Consider the following 20,882-nt stretch of genomic DNA (forward strand, 5'->3'; position numbering starts at 1 on the left):
GTGGAACCCCCATCCCTAGGACGGCGCATCTCATGCCTTCCAATCAGTGGAGTCTCCTTCTGCTCTGTTCCCTCAGATGTATCATCCACTCCACCCTCTGCACTAGTACCTGCCGAGAGAACATGAAAACGGTTGCTCACCTGTATCTGTGTTTCTGGTACATGGACGTTTCTGGTACTCTTTCCTCTTCTGGAAGTCACATGCTGCCAATTATCCTCGCTGGCCTTCTGTCCCCGCTGCGTTGCCTGCTCTGAATCTTCAGAACATTGTGCCCGCTGGAGCTGATCCTGACGTCGGTCCAGGAAATCCTCATTTTCTTTTATGGAACGCAGTGTTGATATCCATTTCTCCAGACCTTGAATCTTCTCCTCCAATATGGAGATCAGCTTGCACTTTGTACAGATATAGTCACTTCTATCCTGTGGAAGGAAGACGAACCTGGCGCATCCTGTGCAGGTCACAACAGCCGCTTGCTCAGCATCCATGGTCTCTTCCTTCTAGGAGCTCTCTCCAGGCGAACTCCCAGGCAAACTCCTTCTGTTTGCCTCTCTGCTGTTCGCTGCTCAGCTGGTTCACAGCTGACTGCCTTTTTATAACAGTCAGGCCCAGCTGGAACAAAGCACTCCCAAATCAAACTGGTCAAACAAGCAATCAAACAATCAAGCACACAGTCAAACTGCCAAACTGCCCCCCCAACAGACACTCAGATACTCACCAGCGCAGTCCCCCTACTGCAGCACTTAGCGTACCTCTGCTCAGAGGGATCCCAGGCAAACTCCTTCTGTTTGCCTCTCTGCTGTTCGCTGCTCCCTGAAGCACAGACTGCTCACTCCCAGAATCAGCATGGAGACAGTCCTGTCCCAACACCATTGTCTTTCCAACAAGCTGGCCACACACAGCCTCGTGGTTATAGGGCTGCTCAACTTTCTTAACAGCTTCTACTCCACCTGAGACCTTTTCAAAGCTGCCCACACTGGATCTCTCAAAAGGATAGTCAGTGGATCCATTCACAACAGAAAATTTCTGGCTGTTAGGAACTAAAACTTTCTTGATTAAATCACTTTCACACCCTTCAGTTGAAGTAAACTGCTTGCACAAATTACCATGAGGATTCCTTTCCTTATGAGCTTTTCTAAGCAGCAATTCACCCCTCACATAAATTCTGCCCTTCCCTGCTTCACCTAGGGCTTGCTCTAAAGGAACACTTTCCTGAGCAACCACAGATTCTTTCTGGGTCTTACTTACATTCAGAATCACCTCTGGCCCATCAGGCAGATCTCTACACAATCCCCTTTCAGGCAAACTTATAGACTTTCTTGATAACAGGTTAGAAGGATTCTCCTTTCCCTGACCTGGAACAAGTTCAGGAATCTTTTCCTTCTTGCTACAAGTTGTCAAACTGTCAGTAAGTAACACAATTAAATCACCTTTATGCTCTCCTTGTGCCCTGGCTAGGGTATCACCCTGATCAGACAGAGTTGCTACACCTTTTTCCAACCACACATTAGCAACTGGCAAACTACAAGCACCAGAATTGTCTGTTCTCTGGGATTTTGCTAAGACACTAACTGGATGCAACCTAGTCACAGTGGCGTAGTCGTGCTTGGATCCACAGAACCAGGTCAATTAAGCTTTGGGTCAGAACCCCACGCTATCCAAATTTTAAATTTGGGATTGAGAGTTTGGTTGGTTAAAGATCAGTGACCATGAGACAGAAAGCATCAGGAAAAGCAAGGAAACTGCAAGCCTTGAGAGACAGCATGCGGTTTGAATATGAGCAAGAACTGGCAGAAATTCGAATGGAGAAAGAGGCTGCTGAGAGAAAGAAAGAAGCTGCTAAGAGAGAAGAAAAAGCTCGTAAGAGGCGTCTGGAGTCCCTCCAGAGGTAAGAAGCAGGATTGAAGACAAGATGGAGATGATGCATCAGCCTTATATAGGCTTTTCCAGGTGTAAGAACCTCTTTGTCCTTACTGTGGAAAATTACAGCAAAATGGAGTCTGGAGTCACATGGGCCAGTCCCTGCATACTTTGCTGAGTCACAAGGCGTGTCTGACTTCTCTTCATGGGTCAATTGTGTAGCTGATGGTCCTTAATGGGCCATCAAGCAGGCTAAGCAGAGCTAACACCAACTTGTCTGGGATATCACCCAGAAGCACATCACCAACTTGAAATACAGACAGTATAGAGCCAATATACATAACTTCAACTAAAAATGATACATGCACACAGACAGCATAATCATAACCAGCAACCCCTAACCTGGTCTTAGACACCTTATATGACCCCCTTTACCTAAGATTTGGTGCCACTACAGGACCTTGGTTGCAACCCATGTTCTATATGGTCCCAATTTATATCAATAACGTCACAGACAGTGCTTAGGGGTGTGAAAATTACACTCCCGCGAGTGGTGTAGTTATGCTGAACTAACCCCCATGCAGACAGCATTAGCTCGACAGCAGAGCTTCTCCTGTCAACAGAGCGACTGCCTCTTGGGGAGGTGGATTAATGATGCCGATGAGAGACGCTCTCCTTCGGCATAGGAGCGCTTTCACTTAGGCGCTACAGTGGCCCAGCCCAGTGTTTGAAGTGTGCACCTGCTCTAAGACAAGAGACCACAGGTGCAGACAGACAAATAGAGAGGGGAGCACAAAGACAGCAGTAGAAAGTATCTAGTTGTACGTGTAACCCCCCAGGGGCTCTGTGTGCGTATAACTCAGGGAGGGGCGCTGTCCCTGGGAGGACGCGGGGCCAAGAGCAGACTCAGAGTCTGCTTGGCATCCCAGAGGGCGAGAGAGGTGCCCGGATGGCTGCCAGCACTCCTGCTCAGAGGAGGGGCACTGTCTGAGAGAAGGGGGCTGGGCTAGAGACATATGCTAGCCAGAGGAAAGCCTGGCCAATAGGAAGTGAAATGCCTGCCCCGGGGAGCATTGGAGATGGGAGAAGCCATTTTGGGGATAGTGGGGGCTGGTATGTCCCCAGGCCTGCATGCAGGGTCCCCCTGAGAACTAGCCTCTGGGGACCTGGATGCAACATCCCTCAGCATCCCTTTCCCTCTTCAAGGTTTGTAGAGTTTTGTTGGGGAACCTCCCCCCCCGCCTGGCTGAGTTAGCCCTCCAGCTCCCCAGGTAAAATCAGCCACCACTTGGCCAGCTCTGCTCTGGTTGCTAGCCCAGGTCTGCCCCCTGCTGGGAGTGTGTCTGAGCGCTGGGGAAGGAGACTAAAGTTGGGGTTTGTAGCAGAGTCATTGTAACCTGCACCTTGAGCCCTGCACCCCTTGGTGGTGAGGGAATCCCGGCCTGTGGAAGAAGGAAGGGTGACACGGTAGGCACTGAAATAAGTTTTAACTTAATTTTAATTTTTGTTCCTCTCTGAGATACTCTCAGCACTACAGTCATCCCAGGAAGTTGTTATTTGTGTTACTGTAGTGCCTCTGAGCCCCACTCATGGATCTGTTGCACTAGGCTCTTTACAAACCCAGAGCAAACATTCAGTCCCAGCCCCAAGGAATTTACAGTCTATAAGACACGAGACAACAGATGGATGCAGACAGACTGGGGAGTACAAGGTAGTATCAGCACCCTTACCGCTTAGCCATTGTCAAGTTTTCTGTAGACAACACAGCAAAGCAGAGTTTGAAAGAGGGGTTTGAAGGAGGCTGATGAACTAGTTTTGGGGATGCTTCTCCCTGATGTGAGGGGCAGCATGGGAGAAAGCATGCAGGGGCTTGTTTGAAAATTTAACAAGTGAGAGATGGAGGCTGGCATCCCAGGACGATTGGCGACGGGAGTTGAGATCTTGATGGTGAATGAGAGATGATAGGTAGGGTGGGGATTTACTGTGAAGGGCCTTGAGAGCAAAGACAAGCAGCTTATATTTGTGCAGGAGAGAAGAGCAAGCCAGTGGAAGGATGCAACTGTAAGCGGGGGAATGGTCCTGCTATTGTGGGGAACTTTCCTGGTTTATACACGACCCCGGTGAAATGGGCTAGTGAAAGGATCTGAGTCCTCACTCCCACTTCCTTTACCCAGAGGCCTGCCTGACCTCGAGGGCTTCCCTCCACTCTCCTGTGTGGCAGAGTCCTCGTAACCCCAACAAGGCTGGGCCCAGGATTCCTGGGGGGCTCGACCCCCAGCCTTGTCTGGTCACTTAGGGCGGGGGCTAGGTTATCCCGACTCCGGGGTGCTCTCTGCACTGGATGCTTCCCTGACCCACTGATCATTACATACAGTTCAAGCAAATACAATTTGTTAAACAGCAACCAATTAAAAAAAATAAGGAAAAAATGGGAAAAGTTAAAGGAAAATACCCGTCACCCCACTCTGTGGCATGAGGACACCACAGCCAACGTCTCTGGAATGTCAGGGCCATTCAGTCTGTTCCTCACACGTCCCAGGCCCCTGCCCAGGCCCTGGCTGTGCCGCAGGGACGCTGCGGGTCGGACGCTTGCTCTGGCGGTGGCCACATGCCCTCAGGCTGCCCTCTTCCCAGCATCACCCCCGCCCCGTCGGGGTTACAATCCCTTCCAAGTCTGGCCTGCAAGGCCTCTTGGCTGGGGGCATCTCCCTGCACTAGGCCTGCTGCCCAGGGCCCCCCTCGCACTTCCCAGCTGCTCATCGCACCCGGCTCCGGACTGCCTCAGCTCCAGCCCCAGCACTGCTGCTGCTCTGCCTCCAGCAACCTGGGCTGCTTCTCTGACCCCTCTGGCTCTGGTTGCTGCAGCTCTGCTCCCAGCACAGGTCTGCTCTCTGGGCTGCTTCTGTGGCTCTGCTCCCAGCACTGACCTGCTCCCTGGGCTGTTCTCTGGTTCTCTCTGGTTGGCACAGCTCTGCTTCCCAGCTCAGCTTGGGCCCCTGATCACTCCTCAGCCCCACTCTCTTCCAGGCAATTTGGGACCCCCCTGACTCCCACATTAGCCTGCCTGTCCTGTCAATCAGGCTGACCTGGAGCATTGGCCTCTCCCCATTGTTCCCGGGGACTGTCAGTCCCAGGGTCCTGATTTCCCGTCGACCCTTCCTCTTCCTTTTGGTACTGGGAGGTAGCCAACCAAAACACCCTCGCTGAGTTTTAGTAAGGGACCAACAGTCCCTTACACAAAGAGAAGGGTGACATGGTCAAAGCCACAGGCTAAGAGAATTAGCTTTGTAGCAGCAATCTGAATGGATAGCAGGGGGGCATCATCACTAATGGCAGACACTGCAAACTCTGCATATCCATAGTATGTGAGGTGCCAAAGAATGTTGCATTCTGGGATATCCATAGCCAATCAGCAAGTACCAGGCATGTTTCTGGGAAAACCCAGGAGCTATTTAGGCCCTGTCTCCTGAGCTTTTACAGAAAGTTGCCGTTATTACTGGTATTGATTTTAGTTTGTATGTTATCTCTTCTCTCTTTGCAATCTCACAGGGCAACCTAAAACCCTATAAATAATGAATACAGCAGCAAAAATTTCTTTCACTGTGAGAATTGCTCATATCCCCAGCTCTTCAGACTGGGCATCATGTGATCCAAAGTTAACAAAGCTAACCAAAGAAACAAAGCAAGGAGGTGGAAAATCGTGCCAAAGCTCAGTGCTGAAAGAAAGGCCTGCACCTGACTTACTCCTAACACATGAACTCACCAGCATCCCCATCAGCCTCCTTGGTCATCTATCCTATGCACTGAATGAGGCAGGGGTCTTGTGGATAGCACAGTATGTGATAATGTAATTGAAGTCTTGATCATAATGTATGTGGGCTGCACAGGAAGAGAATGAGGGTTGCACAGGCAGCCATAAATCTGGCATTTCCTAACTTTGGTGTGCTTGGATAAAGAATGTTCTTTTAACATCATTCTTATATGTAATTTCTTAGTTTTTTATTAAGGACAAAGGTAAAAAAACCTTTTCTATTGCATGCCTGTAAACCCCCAGCCCTCCATCATCTACTGGGTTTGAACCCCAAGACTTCAGCTCTGCAACACAGCCTGCTACCACTTGAGCTGGAGGACTAACTACAGTACATGGCAGAAGGAGGAAGTATGGGCCATTGGCACCATGTCCTGGGCTCATACGGTGGTCACAAATGCCACTCTCTCTCTTTCCCACCCAGGGAGGTGGGGGCTTCTGCCCTGTGTGGGTCCCCAAGGAGGGGGAGAGTTGTGTGGGACTTGTACTAGGTCTGGGGGTTCATGAGTGGAGCCTGGCTTTGCATTCTCTTGCCAGCTCTGGAAGTTGAGGGCGCTCCTGCCCCATACAGTTCCCCCACACGGGGGCTGGGATGCTGGGTCCCATATGCCAGGTTGGAGGGGGCAGGGAAGAGGCTCAGGGGATCAGCCTGGCTCTCTCCACCCTGGCAGCTGACTGGTGTTCTCCAGGCACGTTACTGCTGCTGTTTGGTGGTGGTGTGAGCCCAGCCTGGGAATGGTCAGTGGTTTTGGCAGGCTGCCAAAAACACAAGGGAGAGAAGGAAAAGATGGTGATTGTTAACCCTTTATGTCTTGACCAAATCTGAACAGAATTTCACAGGATAAAGAAAAGGCACTTCTCTATCCTGAAGGGATTTTCCCTGCCTCTTGCAGAAAGTGGAGGCGAGAGAGCTTCTCAAAGAAAAGGTTACAAGAATTCTTTTATAATGGAAAGTGTTACAACCTAAATATAGGGGTCACTACCAACTTCAATAATAATAATAATAAATAATAATAATAAATAAATTAATGACAATAACAGCTGTTGTGATACATAGATTCCAATCAGGACTTGGGGTCCCATTGGGCTGGGCTTACATCTATGTATTACAATCCCTCTGAGATGGACCAATGACCCATCTGGCGGTGAGAGCCTGTTGTGTCTGAATGGAAAGAGGACGTTGTTGGCTCGTTGCAGGAATGGACTGACCATAAGTTGTGCTGGAATCCTGAGGACTATGGTGGGATCACGGCGATCCGGGTTCCGTCAGAGTCGCTGTGGCTGCCGGACATTGTTTTGTTTGAAAAGTAAGTATAAGGATCTTCAGGTTTTGAAGCAAGGCTCATTGCTCAGGGTTTTAGATACTTGTTTAGACTTAGTCAGTGAATAACGAACATCGAGTTCCAGCCATGCCAGCTAGCACTGGGCTTAACCATGGATCTCGTTAGATAGCGGCTATCCTGAAATGTGTCTGATCTAGAATGCTGGCTGGCTTAGATTGCTCCATATAACGTCATATACTCTGCCTGGGGCTACATGTTGGGACCACTCGGGAACTGAAACTGGTGCAGAGTGGAGCTGGACACTGGGAGCCCATTAGATCAGTGCTCTGTGATCTGCACTGGCTTCCAGTAAGGTTTGGGGTGGGATTCAAAGGTTGGTTTTAAGGAGGCCTGAATGGCTTGGGACAGGGTTGCCCGAGAGACCTCCTCACCTTGTGCTATACTGCCACTGTTGAGATTGGCGGAGGCGCTTTAGCTGGATGGAGCTCCCCCAGGGTTAGCAAGAGGAAGCTGCAGGCAGGGCGTTCTCTGTGAGGGGTCCTCCATTTCAGAACTTGCTCCCCGCGTTGGTCTGCCAGAGCCCAGATTTCTTAACTTTCCAGGCAGGCAGCACAGCCCGTCTTTCCCTTCTCTTCACTAAGGTTGGTGAACAGGGAGTGTGCTGAGATGGACTTGTCTAGGAACACAGTCCTTTGTCTATGTCCGTATTACGCACTGGACAGGAGTGCCTAGAATTGTGTTTTACAAATTCAAAGAAATAAAATAAAAGAACGAAACTCTGGGGCAGTTTGTATTCAGACCTGCACTTTGTAGTTCTGGCCTGGGCCTGATGTGTCATTGTTAATCCAATCACAGCTGACCCTGGGGAGCATTCAGATCCAGATCTGAACTCCAGGAGTTTGACATAGACGATTAGGGTTGGAAGAGACCTCAGGAGGTTCTAGTCCAACCGCCTGCTCAGAGCAGGGCCAACACCAACTAAATCATTACTTGCATCTGTGGAGAACACAGTGCACAGCTGGTGCCGTCAGCCTGCTGCTAGGAGCAGAATCTGTAGCATCTCTCCACTACTCCCAGTTGGCCTCATGTAGCAGAGGGGAGACAGGATAGATGATCCCTGTGGTACTCTGCCAGGGAGGGGTTTGGAGAAAAGGAGCAATTGCCCATCCCCACTCTCCGGATCAGCTTCTGTGTGACTCTCCCCTTACTCCCACTTTGCCCATGTCTTGTCTTGCAAGTGCACAGGAGTAAAACACCAGGCAGAATTTGGTTCATGTTACTTAAAAGTGCTACAGAACCGCAAGGTGTTTCCCTGGTCTTCTAGCTGCCTTCTGTAGACAGACAGTAGAATTAAACAGTTTGCTCGGAGCATGTGTTTGTTCCTTCTCTGCATTCCAGCTACCATGTAACCCTGGCACTTGCACAGAGGAAATCTCCACAGTAGGGAGTGGTTCTGGAGGAAGCAAAGTAAGTACACAAAGGAGACAGGTGCAGATGAGATTAGCACATTCTGTTATACCCAGTGGGCCATCTCCAGCCTGCAGTAGAGCTGAGTAGTGCATAGAGCACTAGCCTAGGCCCTGATCCAGCAAAGCACTTAAACCTGGGCTCAACTTTTCTATTAGCATTATTTATTGCACACAAAAGCGACATTAAAAAACACTAAGGCTGCAAAGTCAAGTCTTACAGTTAGAAATTGCCAGAATTAAGGTCGTCCATGCCACCATAACAGGGCCCTCTTGTGAGTCTGCTCTTTTGATGGTCAGTAATTACATGATCACAAACTATTTTTTCCCACAGGACTCCTGCCTCCTTCAGTGACTTTGCAACTGTAACATTTTTTTAACATAGTGTTGTGTGTAATTTCCTGTTTTTAAAAAACAAATATAAAAAAACAGAAAATCCATCATATGGAACCATATTGACACCCACAGGAACATCAGCAGATTAAAATCTTTTGTTCCACTGCATGGGCCTCTGCCACTTGAGATAACAGATGAACTGATAGCAGTAGTAGGTTGTCATCCTCTGAGGAGCAGCCACTGGGGGAGGCAGGTGTGAGACGCACATTTTGCCAGTGGTTTTCACAGCTATTTGTTGACAGTTGAGGAATATTGAGACTCAGGAATAATGAGTTCCGTTCAGGTTCTGGAGAAGAGTGTTCTCTAGTGCTCCCAAACCCTTCTGCTTCTGTCTCACCCAGCCACTCCCTGTCCTGTCTCTCCCTCCCCATCCTCGCTCCTAGTCCCAGTTCTATTCTCCTTACCCAGCCAGTCCCATATCCCCCCCACCCCCCGACTGCTCATCCCAGTCCTAGTTTCCTTGCCCAGCCAGTCCCAGTCTTCCCCTTTGGGGTCCCTGTCCAAGTCCCAATCTTCCCCGTCCCTGACTCTGAGTCTCAGTCTCTGACCAGGCACCTCATCCTGGGATCTTTGCCTCATTCTCCTTGCCCAGCAAGTCCCAGTGTCTCTCCCACCCCAGCCTCCTCATCCAATCTCAGTCTTCCCCTGCATTTCCAGCTCTTGTTCCTTCTGCATTCAACTCAGGCTGTTTCATCCTTCACTCTTCCTGGCCCAGCAGGGAGTGTGGGCATTGCGAGACAATCACCCTATTCTCACTTCTGGTGCCTGGCACCACAATGGTCTGCATCACCCAGGAGCAGTGACTTCAAGGAAAGTCCTGGTCAGCCCCTGCAGCCTTTGGCTGGAGCATGCTCAGTGCAGACAGAATCTTCAGAGAATTTCTCAGCCAAGCTCTAACAAGTCTGTACTGAGCATGTGCAAACTGATATTTTTCAAAGTCTCATAACCAAATTTGCAGGTTTTTTTTAGCAGGAATAGCAAAGACACATCCCCTGATGCAAAGGCCATACCCCTACCAAATTTCAACTCCCTACTCCACAGCATGGAGATGCTAGATTCTCAACATGGGCAAAACAACCTATTTGTTCCTAATATAATTCTCAGGAATGACCGAACCATTTTAGCTGAAATTTTCCCAGAAATGTCACTGGCCTGGAAAATTTCAGCCTGAATGGTCAAAGTTCGGCAAAGTTATAAGCAACTGAAAACAGGATCTTACAATGGGAAGTATCAAGCAACCTTAATAATAGGAAGCCCTACCAGCTCTGTCTATACTATTGCCATAGAACTACCTACCTGCCAACATTTCAAGTGGCTGAAATGGGATGAGTCCTGCCCCGGGAAGTGGGAGGCCTGGTGAGGGGGTGTAGGAGGGTGAGCCCGTCTCACAACAGCAGATCCTGTGGCTCCTGTTCCATGGAGCTGATTGGCTTGGCTACTCGCTCTGGGCATTGCAACCTGGTCCCTGGTGCACAAGGGCACAGCGCCACTCAGCTTTGGCCCAGACCTCCAACGAGGGGTGCAGCTGGGCCAAATTTGAGGGAGTGATGCTGTGATCCTGTGCACCAGATTGCAACGTCCGGAGTGGGGAGCCAAGCGCAGCCATCCTTGGGGGGGACAGAAGCTGCTTCAGTCTGTACATGGGGCTTTGGGGGGGTCAAAGTGGGACAGTATAAACAGGAGAGTACTCAGTAGGGAGGTGATTTCACTGCTGCATGCAGCACTGGTGAGACCAGTGTGAGAACACTGCATCCAGTTCTGGTGTCAATGTTTTTAAAAGGATATTGTAAAATGGGAGAGGGTGCAGAGAAGCCACAAAAATGATCTGAAGGCTGGAGAAAATGCCTAACAGATTTAAAGAACTCCATCTGTTCTGCTTATCAGAAAATAATATTGAGGACTTGATTACAGTATACACAGTGCCTGCAAGGGGAGAAAATCCCAGGTACTCAAGGGCTCTTTAATCTAGAAAAGAGAGGCATAACAAGAACCAGTCACTGAAAGCTGAAGCCAGACAAATTAGAAACAAGGCACAGGTTTTTTTTTACCAGAGACAGTAATTAACCATAGGAACCAACTACCAAGGGAAGTGATGGATTCTCCATCGCTTGATGTCATCTAATCAAGACTGGTTGCCTTTCTGGAAGATATGCCTTAGCCAAACACAAGTTACTGGGCTCAGTGTAGGGATAATGGGGTGAAATTTAATGGTCTGTGATATACAGGAGGTCAGATTAGGTGATCTAATTTTTCCTTCTGGCCTTAAACTCTATGAATCTGTGAAGGATCTCAAAGTCCCACGAAACCTGGGACTATTGGAATTACTGATTCCAACTAAGTTCAGAGTCCCATTGTGCTAGGTACTGTGTGAACATAGTAAGAGACAGTCCTTGCCGTGGAAAGCTTGCAGTCTAAAGAGACAAGACAGAAGCAGTGTGGAGGGGAAACATAGTTACAGACAGCTGATGCGGGTCACCAGAGCTGGCAGTAGAATCTGTGTCTCCTGACTTCCAGTCCCATGCTTTATCCACTAGTTCATGCTGCCTCCCAGCATCAGGCATCTGAATAGTTCTACTGACCACTGGGCCATAGTTCATGTGGGGGCATCACATGGAGAGAGACCTGGGGAGTTTAGAAGTTGAGATCTGCTAAACAAGGAAAAGAGTAGCACTTTATAAAGCCCAGGGCCTCCACGACCCTCATCATCTGGGGCATTCCGCCCAAATTTCTAAAGCGGCTGGGATTTTATGGAATTCTTTGCCCAATACTCCTACTGTGTCACTGCTCTTATATTTCAAAGGAATAGAAAACAGAACTAGAATCAGAAAATCCAAATGACTGAGCTGGGTCTGGTGAAAAACTGAAACTGATCCTATTTCTCCTCTCCCCAGTGCCGATGGACGTTTTGAAGGCTCTCTGATGACTAAAGTCATAGTGAAATACAATGGGCTTGTTACCTGGACTCCACCAGCCAGTTATAAGAGTTCCTGCACTATGGATGTGACGTTTTTCCCATTTGATAGACAGAATTGCTCCATGAAATTTGGATCCTGGACCTATGATGGCAACATGGTTGACTTGATTTTAGTAGATGAAAATGTAGATAGGAAAGACTTCTTTGATAATGGAGAGTGGGAGATCTTAAAGGCCAAAGGCATGAAAGGCAGCAGAAAGGATGGGTTGCATTCCTACCCATTCATTACTTACTCCTTCGTTTTAAGACGCCTCCCACTCTTTTACACTCTTTTCCTAATCGTCCCTTGCCTTGGATTATCTTTTCTAACTGTGCTGGTGTTCTATTTGCCTTCTGATGAAGGGGAAAAACTTTCATTATCTACCTCTGTTTTAGTTTCCCTTACTGTTTTTCTTTTAGTAATTGAAGAAATAATACCATCTTCTTCCAAAGTCATTCCTCTGATTGGCGAGTATTTGTTGTTTATTATGATTTTTGTAACCCTCTCAATTATTGTTACTGTTTTCGTTATTAACGTGCACCATCGGTCCTCAGCAACCTACCATCCTATGGCTCCCTGGGTTAAAAGACTCTTCCTTCAAAAGCTTCCTAGGCTATTATGCATGAAGGGCCATGTGGACCGCTATTCTTTCTCAGAGGCTGGAGGAACAATCCCAGTGTTAAAATCAAAGCTCTCAGGCAAGAAGAAACAGAAACAAGTCAAGGATGGAGAAAAAATTCTGATTGCTTTTTTGGAAAAAGCTGCTGATTCTATTAGATACATCTCTGGCCATGTAAAAAAGGAGCATTTCATCAGACAGGTAATGTTAACACGTGAAGAGAGCATGGTTGTTCTAATAGAGAAATAGAATGAAGAATTTTTCATCTACAGCCAGCATAGTTAAATAACTTGACTCATCTAACACCTACAAATAGGTTCTTTAGCCACCTAAATGCCTTGTATCTGTTTTACATCAGCATAGCTCCATTGATTTCAGTGAAGGTATTCTTGATTTACACCAATGTATGTCATATCAGAATCACACCCTAAATATTAAGTATATTTGGCTCTCCAAACCTTTTTGCCCCAATTATCTAGCTGTCTGTTATGATGTTCAATGAACATAGAAGTGGAAATAACATGGAATTTCCAAAATATATGATTTTGTGAGGTGATGTATAGAGACGAGTTATGAAAAAGAAATAGAGGTTTTGTTAGTACCATGCTGAAAGGAGCTCTGTTTGTTGTAGTTACTTCCAATCAGTGGTAAATAATTAATTTTAATTGCATCCTTTGTTCTGAAGCTTCAGTTCTGAGAGTCTGTTGTTTCCATCTAGCTTTTAGAAGTGGATCGAAGAGGTCTGGCCCCAAGATATAGAGGGTTATTATTCTTTTTAAAATGTCCCTGATAACTTCAGAAGATCACGGTGATAGTAGAAATGCAGGTTAGGGACAGAGTGGGTTGAAGTGTTTTGAATGATAAAACCAAAAAAGGAAAAACACCAAAAATTTTCAGTAAAAAAACCAACCAAACAAAAAAAAAACCCCTGTGATTTTGTTTTTGAAAAAATGAATATTCTTTAAAAAAACTTCAAAACAAAAATGTGTCCGAGATGTTTATGACTTTTTATTTGTTTGCTCCTTGGCCAGCTCTGGGAAGGGCATGGGAAAACGCTCACAGATCCCACACCACCTGGAGAAAGCTATTCAATTCATCTGAAAAGTACTAAGGGGAACTTACTCAGGGAAAGCTCCCCTCTAAGCGAATGTGAGCTCTGCCAGCATGCACGTTGAGGGCTTAGGTCATTAGTTATCACAAACATTCTGAGGACTCAGTCATGAGCTTCTTTATGCATTAGGCACCTGCTACTTCCCTGCATATATGAGCAGGGAGTGGATGACAAGAGACGGAATGGGTGGAACCAATGCTCCATTCCCACACCAGATATGCTGTGTCAATGAAAGTGCATGGCAGAGAAAAGTCCATGTATGACTGTTCTTCTAAAGCCACACAAAATTGTCTGGGAATCTTATATATATGCTTGCAGCTTAGCCACTTCATCCTGCTGCCTGACAGTCCCTAATGTACAAGAAAAGAGCAGGTTCGGGTACGTCTCCCCAGTATCCTTTGCGGTGAAGACTGATGCAAAGAAATCATAGTGGGTATGTGTACACTGCAACCGTGTCCGCTGACTCTGGCTCCCAGGGCTCGAGCTGGACTCTGGCTCATGGGGTTCCAGGCCCTAGCTCGAATGGGAACACATACACTGACATTTTATAGCCCTGCAGCCTGAGCCAGGCAAGCCCAAATCAGCTGACTTGGGCCAGCCACAGATTGCAGTGTACCCTCAGCAACAACATTATCTTCCTTAACTGCTCCCTTTAGTCCAGGGTGAACCAGTGAACCTGCTGATTCTTTTTCACACATCTTGCTTCTGATATACATAAATAATATCGTTTGTTTTCATGCACGTAGCTCTTTGCTCTTCATAATCCCTTTTAGCCTTTCTAATTTCCCTTTCACATATTCCCGGCTCAGCCTCAAGTTTGATTGGTTTCACGAGGGTCAGATTTCCAAATTTGGAAGGATTTCTGTTTGGCTCAAATAGGCTCCCAAGCCCTGCCAGTTAGCCACGGCGATCGGCTTCTTTCCTTCCTGGTTCCCTTTTGTTCAGGGCACTCACCCCTTCTGGCACTCTAGTATTGCTTCCATAAGTGGCATTTCTGTGGTACCTAAGGGTTTTACTTCCTTTCCTTCTGACTGTGGGCCCCTCTTGGCTAGCTGCCTCCTTTATAGAAATCACACAGCCAGACCTGCTCCTTCCCCAGAGTCAGGCTGGAACCTTGGCCTTTTAGTGCCAACCTCTACCACTTGAGCGGCCTCGTTTTACTGAAATCTCCCTTTCTATAGCGTCACTGTGTTAGCTGTTGGTACCTCCCAAGCCAATCTGCATAGCTGTAAATGAAGTGTACATAGCAATTACGCGTGTTAAAGGGCTTGCTAGCCCTGGTGATTGAAGTCCTCTCTTTAGCTGCTGGGCAACAGCAGGACAAGCTTCTCACACTCAAACCGTCCTGCCCGCGTACCTCATTCAGGGTGGGAGGGGACTTTCTCTGAGGGCATCACCATCATCCTTCCTGCCTCGCCACGTGAACCAGGCACCAGTCAGCCCTGTCCTGCACTCTGCTTTCCAGCTCTCTTACATTCAGACGTAAACATGCCAGAGCAGCCACTATTTCGCTGCAGAACATGTCTCCAGTTTGGCGCCTCTGTCTCTTGCCTGGGGGTCAGAAAGGCTTGTTTAGGCAGCCTGCTAGCAGACATTCTTCAAAGATCTCTCTTCTTTTGTACTCCTGGTACTGGTGTAAGCAGTCGTGCCCACGTAGGGAATGTCTTCTGGCTCAGGTTTGAGCCCAAGCCCCCCTTCCATTCACACACCAATCAGTCTGATTCGGGTCAGCAAGCACACGGGTCCTGAGTCCTAGGACACTGCTGCGGCGTGGGTCAGAGCCCGAGTGCTGCTGTGACTTGGGTCCAAGCCCTGTCATTTTGCAGCAGTGGCACAGCTCCAGCCACAGGCCTGTGTCAGCCGGTCCGCGTGGTGTCGTATGGCCCTGTTAGCATAGCTCTGAGACCTGGGTCCAGCAATTGCAAACTCAGGTTTACAATGCAGTGTGGATGTTCAAACGCAGGTTTGGAAACAGTCCACAAGCCCGGGTCTCACAGACCTGGGGTGACAATACATGAAGGGGTACGTCCAGACTACCCGCCGGATCGGCAGGTAGCGATCGATCTATTGGGGATTGATATATCGCATCTCGTCTAGATGCGATATATCGATCCCTGAACGTGCTCCCATCGACTCCGGAACTCCACCAGGGCGAGAGGCGGCAGTGGAGTCAACGGGGGAGTCACGGCTGTCGATCCCGCGCCGTGAGGACGGGAGGTAAGTCGAAATAAGGTACGTCGACTTCAGCTATGCTAGTCCCGTAGCTGAAGTTGCGTATCTTACATCGACACCCCCTGTGTAGACGAGGCCATAGACACACCTTGAATTACTTACTCTAGCGAAGGGCAGCAGGGAAGGTAATTTTCAGAAAAGGATCAGTTTGGGTGTGCTGAGAAGTTTCAGAGTGTCTAGGTTGGCCAAACGAATGATAACTAATGGGCCAGAGTCCCCAGTACCCTTCAGTGCCTCTGTACCACTCCTGAAACACAAAGCAGCCATTAACCTGCCAATTAAGGTGCATTTAGAGCAGCTGGAGCGTCTCGGTGACTGGCCCAATATCTGCAAGGAGTTAAAAGGGGATCTACAGGAAAAACAATACTTTGCATTTTGATCTCAGTGTCCATGGTCACAGGCTCTCAGTGTGAAATTGGGAGGATAAAAACTTTCTCCTGGTTTGTTTTACACTATGCGCACCGCGATGTGCCAGAACTTCCAGCTGGGAATGCAAAACCCCTTTTTTTCCTAAATGCACTGTGTGTGTTAGGCTCTGACCCAGCAAAGCACTTAACCCTCGTGAAGTAAATGGGACGGCTCATGTTCTGAAAGCTCTGCCTGGGCTTATGTGCTTTGCTGGATCCATGACAAAGTACTTGGGGGTGAATTTTTAAACAAATCTTTATAAAACCATTTTAAGGCCCCGATCCTGTAAACACGTACACACGTGCTGAACTTTAATCACTGAAGCAGACTCATTGGAGTTAATGGGACTACTCAGGTAAGCATGTGCATAACTGTTTGACGGATTGGGGCCCAAGGGAACAATATTTATGGCATCGGTAACATTTGTTCAAAGTTATAACTAGCACAGACCATATATTTAATTGCAGTTTTTGCAGCTAAAATATATTGAAACTTGTACAAAAAGAACCAAGCTAATATTATTGTTATTGTTTCTTCTAGGTAGTTCAAGACTGGAAATTCGTAGCTCAAGTCCTCGATCGGATCTTCCTGTGGTTATTTTTGGTGGTGTCAGTGACAGGTTCCGTTTTAATATTTACCCCCGCTTTACAGGCGTGGTTAAGCAGCAGTTTATAGGAATAGATTCATGTGTTAATGTGGATAATGGCTGAAAGATACAGTTGCCTCTTGAGACTGATGAGTTTTTTAATTTTCAATGAGTGCAGGGTCGACAAAACCAAAATGAGATGGAAATGAAAACACATTGCCTTCTGGCTGCAGTAAATGCTTCTCACTTGAATAGTGCTTTACTTCTGCAAATTGCTGTACAACTCGAGGGCTCAACTGTGTAACCCTTAGGTTGCTGGGTATTTACTTGCCCATTGAAATCAGTGAAACTACTTGTGTGTGTAAGTGTTCATTATTATGAGCAAGGTTTGCACAGCTGGGCCCTAATTAATTAATCCTATTAAGGCTGATTATATTACAATATGATTTCATGATTTTTTTTAAAAAGGTGATTGTTTCTTTTTGATCCAAATATTCTGTTAACAAATAGGATCCTCATGTATTAAATATGCTACGTTCGAAGAAAAATTAAATAGTATAGGAATACACAGGGCACTGATGCGCTAAGTTTTTGTCAGTCCACCTTGTTATCTTTAAGTGTAATAAGCACAGCTGTTTTATATACCTATCTAGATGTTTCATAACTGGCTATTACAAGGTGTGTGTTTGTGCATTAGAAATAGTTACAGGTGGGATTTTCCAAAGTGCTCTGCTTTGGCATAACTCTGCTCCCATTGAAGTCACCGGAATATAAACCCTAGGATTAGCAGGCTTGTGGGGACAGAATGTCTTAACTCTCTCTAGAAGACTCAAGGGCATACTCCTGCCTCCTTCCAGACTATTTGCATACATTGCTTTCTGCCTCCCCATTGGTAAATGAGGAAAACTGTGGGCCTGTACTTGCTGGCAGGTATAATTTGCATTTATGTCAGGAGGCATCCCATGAAGTACCCAAAGCACCCAGTGTGCCCTTGTTGCCAAGAAGGCTAATGGCATTTTGGGTTGTATAAGTAGGGGCATTTCCAGCAGATCAAGGGATGTGATCATTCCCCTCTACTCAGCACTGGTGAGGCCTCATTTGGAGTACTGTGTCCAGTTTTGGGCCCCACACTACAAGAAGGATGTGGATAAATTGGAGAGAGTCCAGCAGAGGGCAACAAAAATGATTAGGGGGCTGGAGCACATGACTTATGAGGAGAGGCTGAGGGAACTGGGATTGTTTAGTCTGCAGAAGAGAAGAATGAGGGGGGATTTGATAGCTGCTTTCAACTACCTGAAAGGGGGTTCCAAAGAGGATGGATCTAGAGTGTTCTCAGTGGTAGAAGATGACAGAACAAGGAGTAATGGTCTCAAGTTGCAGAGGGGGAGGTTTAGGTTGGATATTAGGAAAAACTTTTTCACTAGGAAGGTGGTGAAGCACTGGAATGGGTTACCTAGGGAGGTAGTGGAATCTCCTTCCTTAGAGGTTTTTAAGGTCAGGCTTGACAAAGCCCTGGCTGGGATGATTTAGTTGGGTTTGGTCCTGCTTTGAGCAGGGGGTTGGACTAGATGACCTCCTGAGGTCCCTTCCAACCCTGAGATTCTATGATTCTATGATTCTATGAAAGCTGTGCTCTCTGAGTTTGCCCATGTTCCAGACTTACAAACTGATACATTTTTTGTATAATTTCAGGTACATGAAAGCAGGGGCTAAGTGTGACAAAACATGGGGGTTATCCAGTGGGGAAAATGGGCCATTCTCATCTGAATCATAGAAATGTGGGGCTGCAAGAGACTGTGAGAGGTTATCTGGTCCAACCCCCTGTTCTGAGACAGGATCAAGTAAACCTAGATCATCCCTTACAGGTGTTTGTTCAGCCTGTTCTGAAAAACCTCCAATGATGGAGATTCCACAACCTCCTTTGGAAGCCTATTCCAGAGCATAACTGTCCTTATAGTTAGAAGTTTTTCCTAATATCCAACCTAAATCTCCCTTACTGCAGATTAAGACCATTACTTATTGTCCTACCTTTATCATTTTTGTTGCTCTCCCTTGGAATCGAATGTATCCACGTTTTTCCTAACGTGTGGTGCCCAGAATTGGACACAGTTCTCCAGCTGAGGCCTCACCAGTGCCAAGTAGGATGGGACAATTAGCTCCTGTGTCATATACACGACACTCCTATACATACACCCCAGAATTATATTCACTTTTTTTGTAACTGCATCACATTGTAGTCTCATATTCAATTTGTGATCCGCTGTAACCCCCAGATCCTTTTTAGCAGTACTGCCACCTAGCTAGTTATTCCCTATTTTGTAGTAGTGCATTTGATTTTTCCTTCCTAAGTGAAGTACTCTGCACTTGTCTTTATTGAATTTCATCTTGTTGATTTCAGACCAATTATCCAATTTATCAAGGCCATTTTGAATTATAATCCTGTCCTTCAAAGTGCTTGCAACCCCTCCCAGCTTGGTGTCACCTGCAAATTTTATAAACATTCTCCACTCCATTCTCCAAGAAAATACTGAATAGTGCTGGAGTCGGGACTGACCCTGGCAGGACTCTACTAGGTACGTCCTCACAGTTTGACAGCGAAGCACTGATAGCTACTTTTTGAGTATGGTGTTTCAATCTGTTGTGCACCACATTTGGCCACACACTTCTGAAACCTCACAGGAAAAAACGACACTGGTCTAGGCAGCAAAAAAGAATCTGTTGGACTCTCGAATGAGTCACCCCCCTTCCCTTGGTCAGACAGGGACTACAATGAGGTAATACTCACCTGACTCTGAAGCGGGGAGGCAAAGCCAAGAGGGAAGAAAGGACATGATAAAAGGGAGAGATGTTTGCCATGCTCTCTCTTTCTTCCACCTACATCTACAGATATCACCAAGCGACTGAAGCACTGATCAAAGGGGAGAGTCTGGCTGAAGGGCAGCCATCCAGCCTGTGGTGAGAAGCATCTAAGTTTGTAAGGACACTGAAAGTGTTAAGATCAGCTTAGAATGCATTTTCCTTTTATTTCATTTGACCAAATCTGACTTCTTATTCTTTGATTTATAATCACTTAAAAATCTACATTTGTAGTTAATACATCTGCTTGTTTTTTCTACCTGAAGCAGTGCATTTGGTTTGAAGTGTGTCAGAGGCTCCCCTTGGGATAACAAACCTGGTACATATCAATTTCTTTGTTAAATTGATAAACTTATATAAGTTTGCAGCGTCCAGCGGGCATAACTGGACACTGCAAGATGGAGGTTCCTAGGGTTGTGTCTGGGACCAGCAATATTGGCTAGTGTCATTCACTTGCAAGTAGCTGGGAGCAGCTTACATGCCAGAGTCTGTGCGTGAACAGCCCAGGAGTGGGGTTCTCACAACAGAGCAGGGTAAGGCTGGCTCCCAGAGTCAAGGATTGGAGAGACCTGGCAGATCACCGGTCCAGACAACACCAGAGGGGAATGTCACACCTCCCTATCTGCACACAGCTCCTGGCTACCCCCTCCCTGCATCCTGAGTTACCCCTGCCTGCACACAGACCTAACTACCCAGTCTGTGAACCCTGGACTAGTCCCTGTCTGAACCCAACCTGTAGCTACCCCCTCCCTGCACCCTAAGCTATCCCCAACCTGCACCCCTCCTCTAGCTATCTCCTCCTGGCATTCTGAGCTCCCTCCCCTGACCACACACAGCCCCTAACTCCCCCCTCAGTATACAGCGAGCTCCCTCCCCTGACCACACACAGCCCTGTTGCCAGCCCAAAGGGCCCGAGGTGGCAGCAGGGGTTCGTTGCCCGGTGTGCGTAGCACTGATTGACACACCAGGGTGGAGAAGCAAAAACCAAGTTTATTTTGAGATCTCAAAGCAGGCACTAGGAGATACAGTATCTCAAATCCAGCGCAACAAAAACAAGCAGTTTTCCCTTTTTATATGTCAAGCTGTTTGTAAAAGCCTTTGTTTCAATCCCCCTCTACCCCTCCCTTGTTAACTGCAGCTACATTAGGCATTACATTATAGCTTGTTAGAAAAGTTCTCATTCGTATGGTTATCTGTTGGCCTTGGCAGTTCAGCACATGAAGCCTTCTCCCCCTTCCTTCCCCCGCCTCCTCACTACTTTTGCTAGTTTGAGCGGAGCTGCAGCTGTCTGCTAAAAAGCTGACTC

The 20,882-nt window shown here is 47.2% G+C and overlaps 1 protein-coding gene across 7 annotated transcripts in view; it reads left to right on the forward strand.

The window, feature by feature from the left end:
- CHRNB3 (cholinergic receptor nicotinic beta 3 subunit) overlaps positions 1 to 20,882 on the forward strand; it is a 127,736-nt gene that overhangs the window by 57,283 nt on the left and 49,571 nt on the right. For 3 of the 7 annotated variants that reach the window (XM_039544682.1, XM_039544688.1, XM_039544683.1), the window contains 3 exons: positions 6,863 to 6,972; positions 11,702 to 12,584; positions 16,675 to 16,742. In XM_039544682.1, coding sequence (XP_039400616.1) covers positions 6,863 to 6,972; positions 11,702 to 12,584; positions 16,675 to 16,742 — 1,061 coding nt within the window. Of the gene's footprint in view, positions 1 to 6,862; positions 6,973 to 11,701; positions 12,585 to 16,674; positions 17,258 to 19,606; positions 19,676 to 20,882 lie in introns of those variants that run through there. The other 4 variants (XM_039544685.1, XM_039544686.1, XM_039544684.1 and 1 more) reach the window with 3 other exon arrangements.

Source organism: Mauremys reevesii, linkage group 6 (assembly GCF_016161935.1).
Source record: "Mauremys reevesii isolate NIE-2019 linkage group 6, ASM1616193v1, whole genome shotgun sequence".
Classification (NCBI taxonomy): Eukaryota; Metazoa; Chordata; order Testudines; family Geoemydidae; genus Mauremys; species Mauremys reevesii.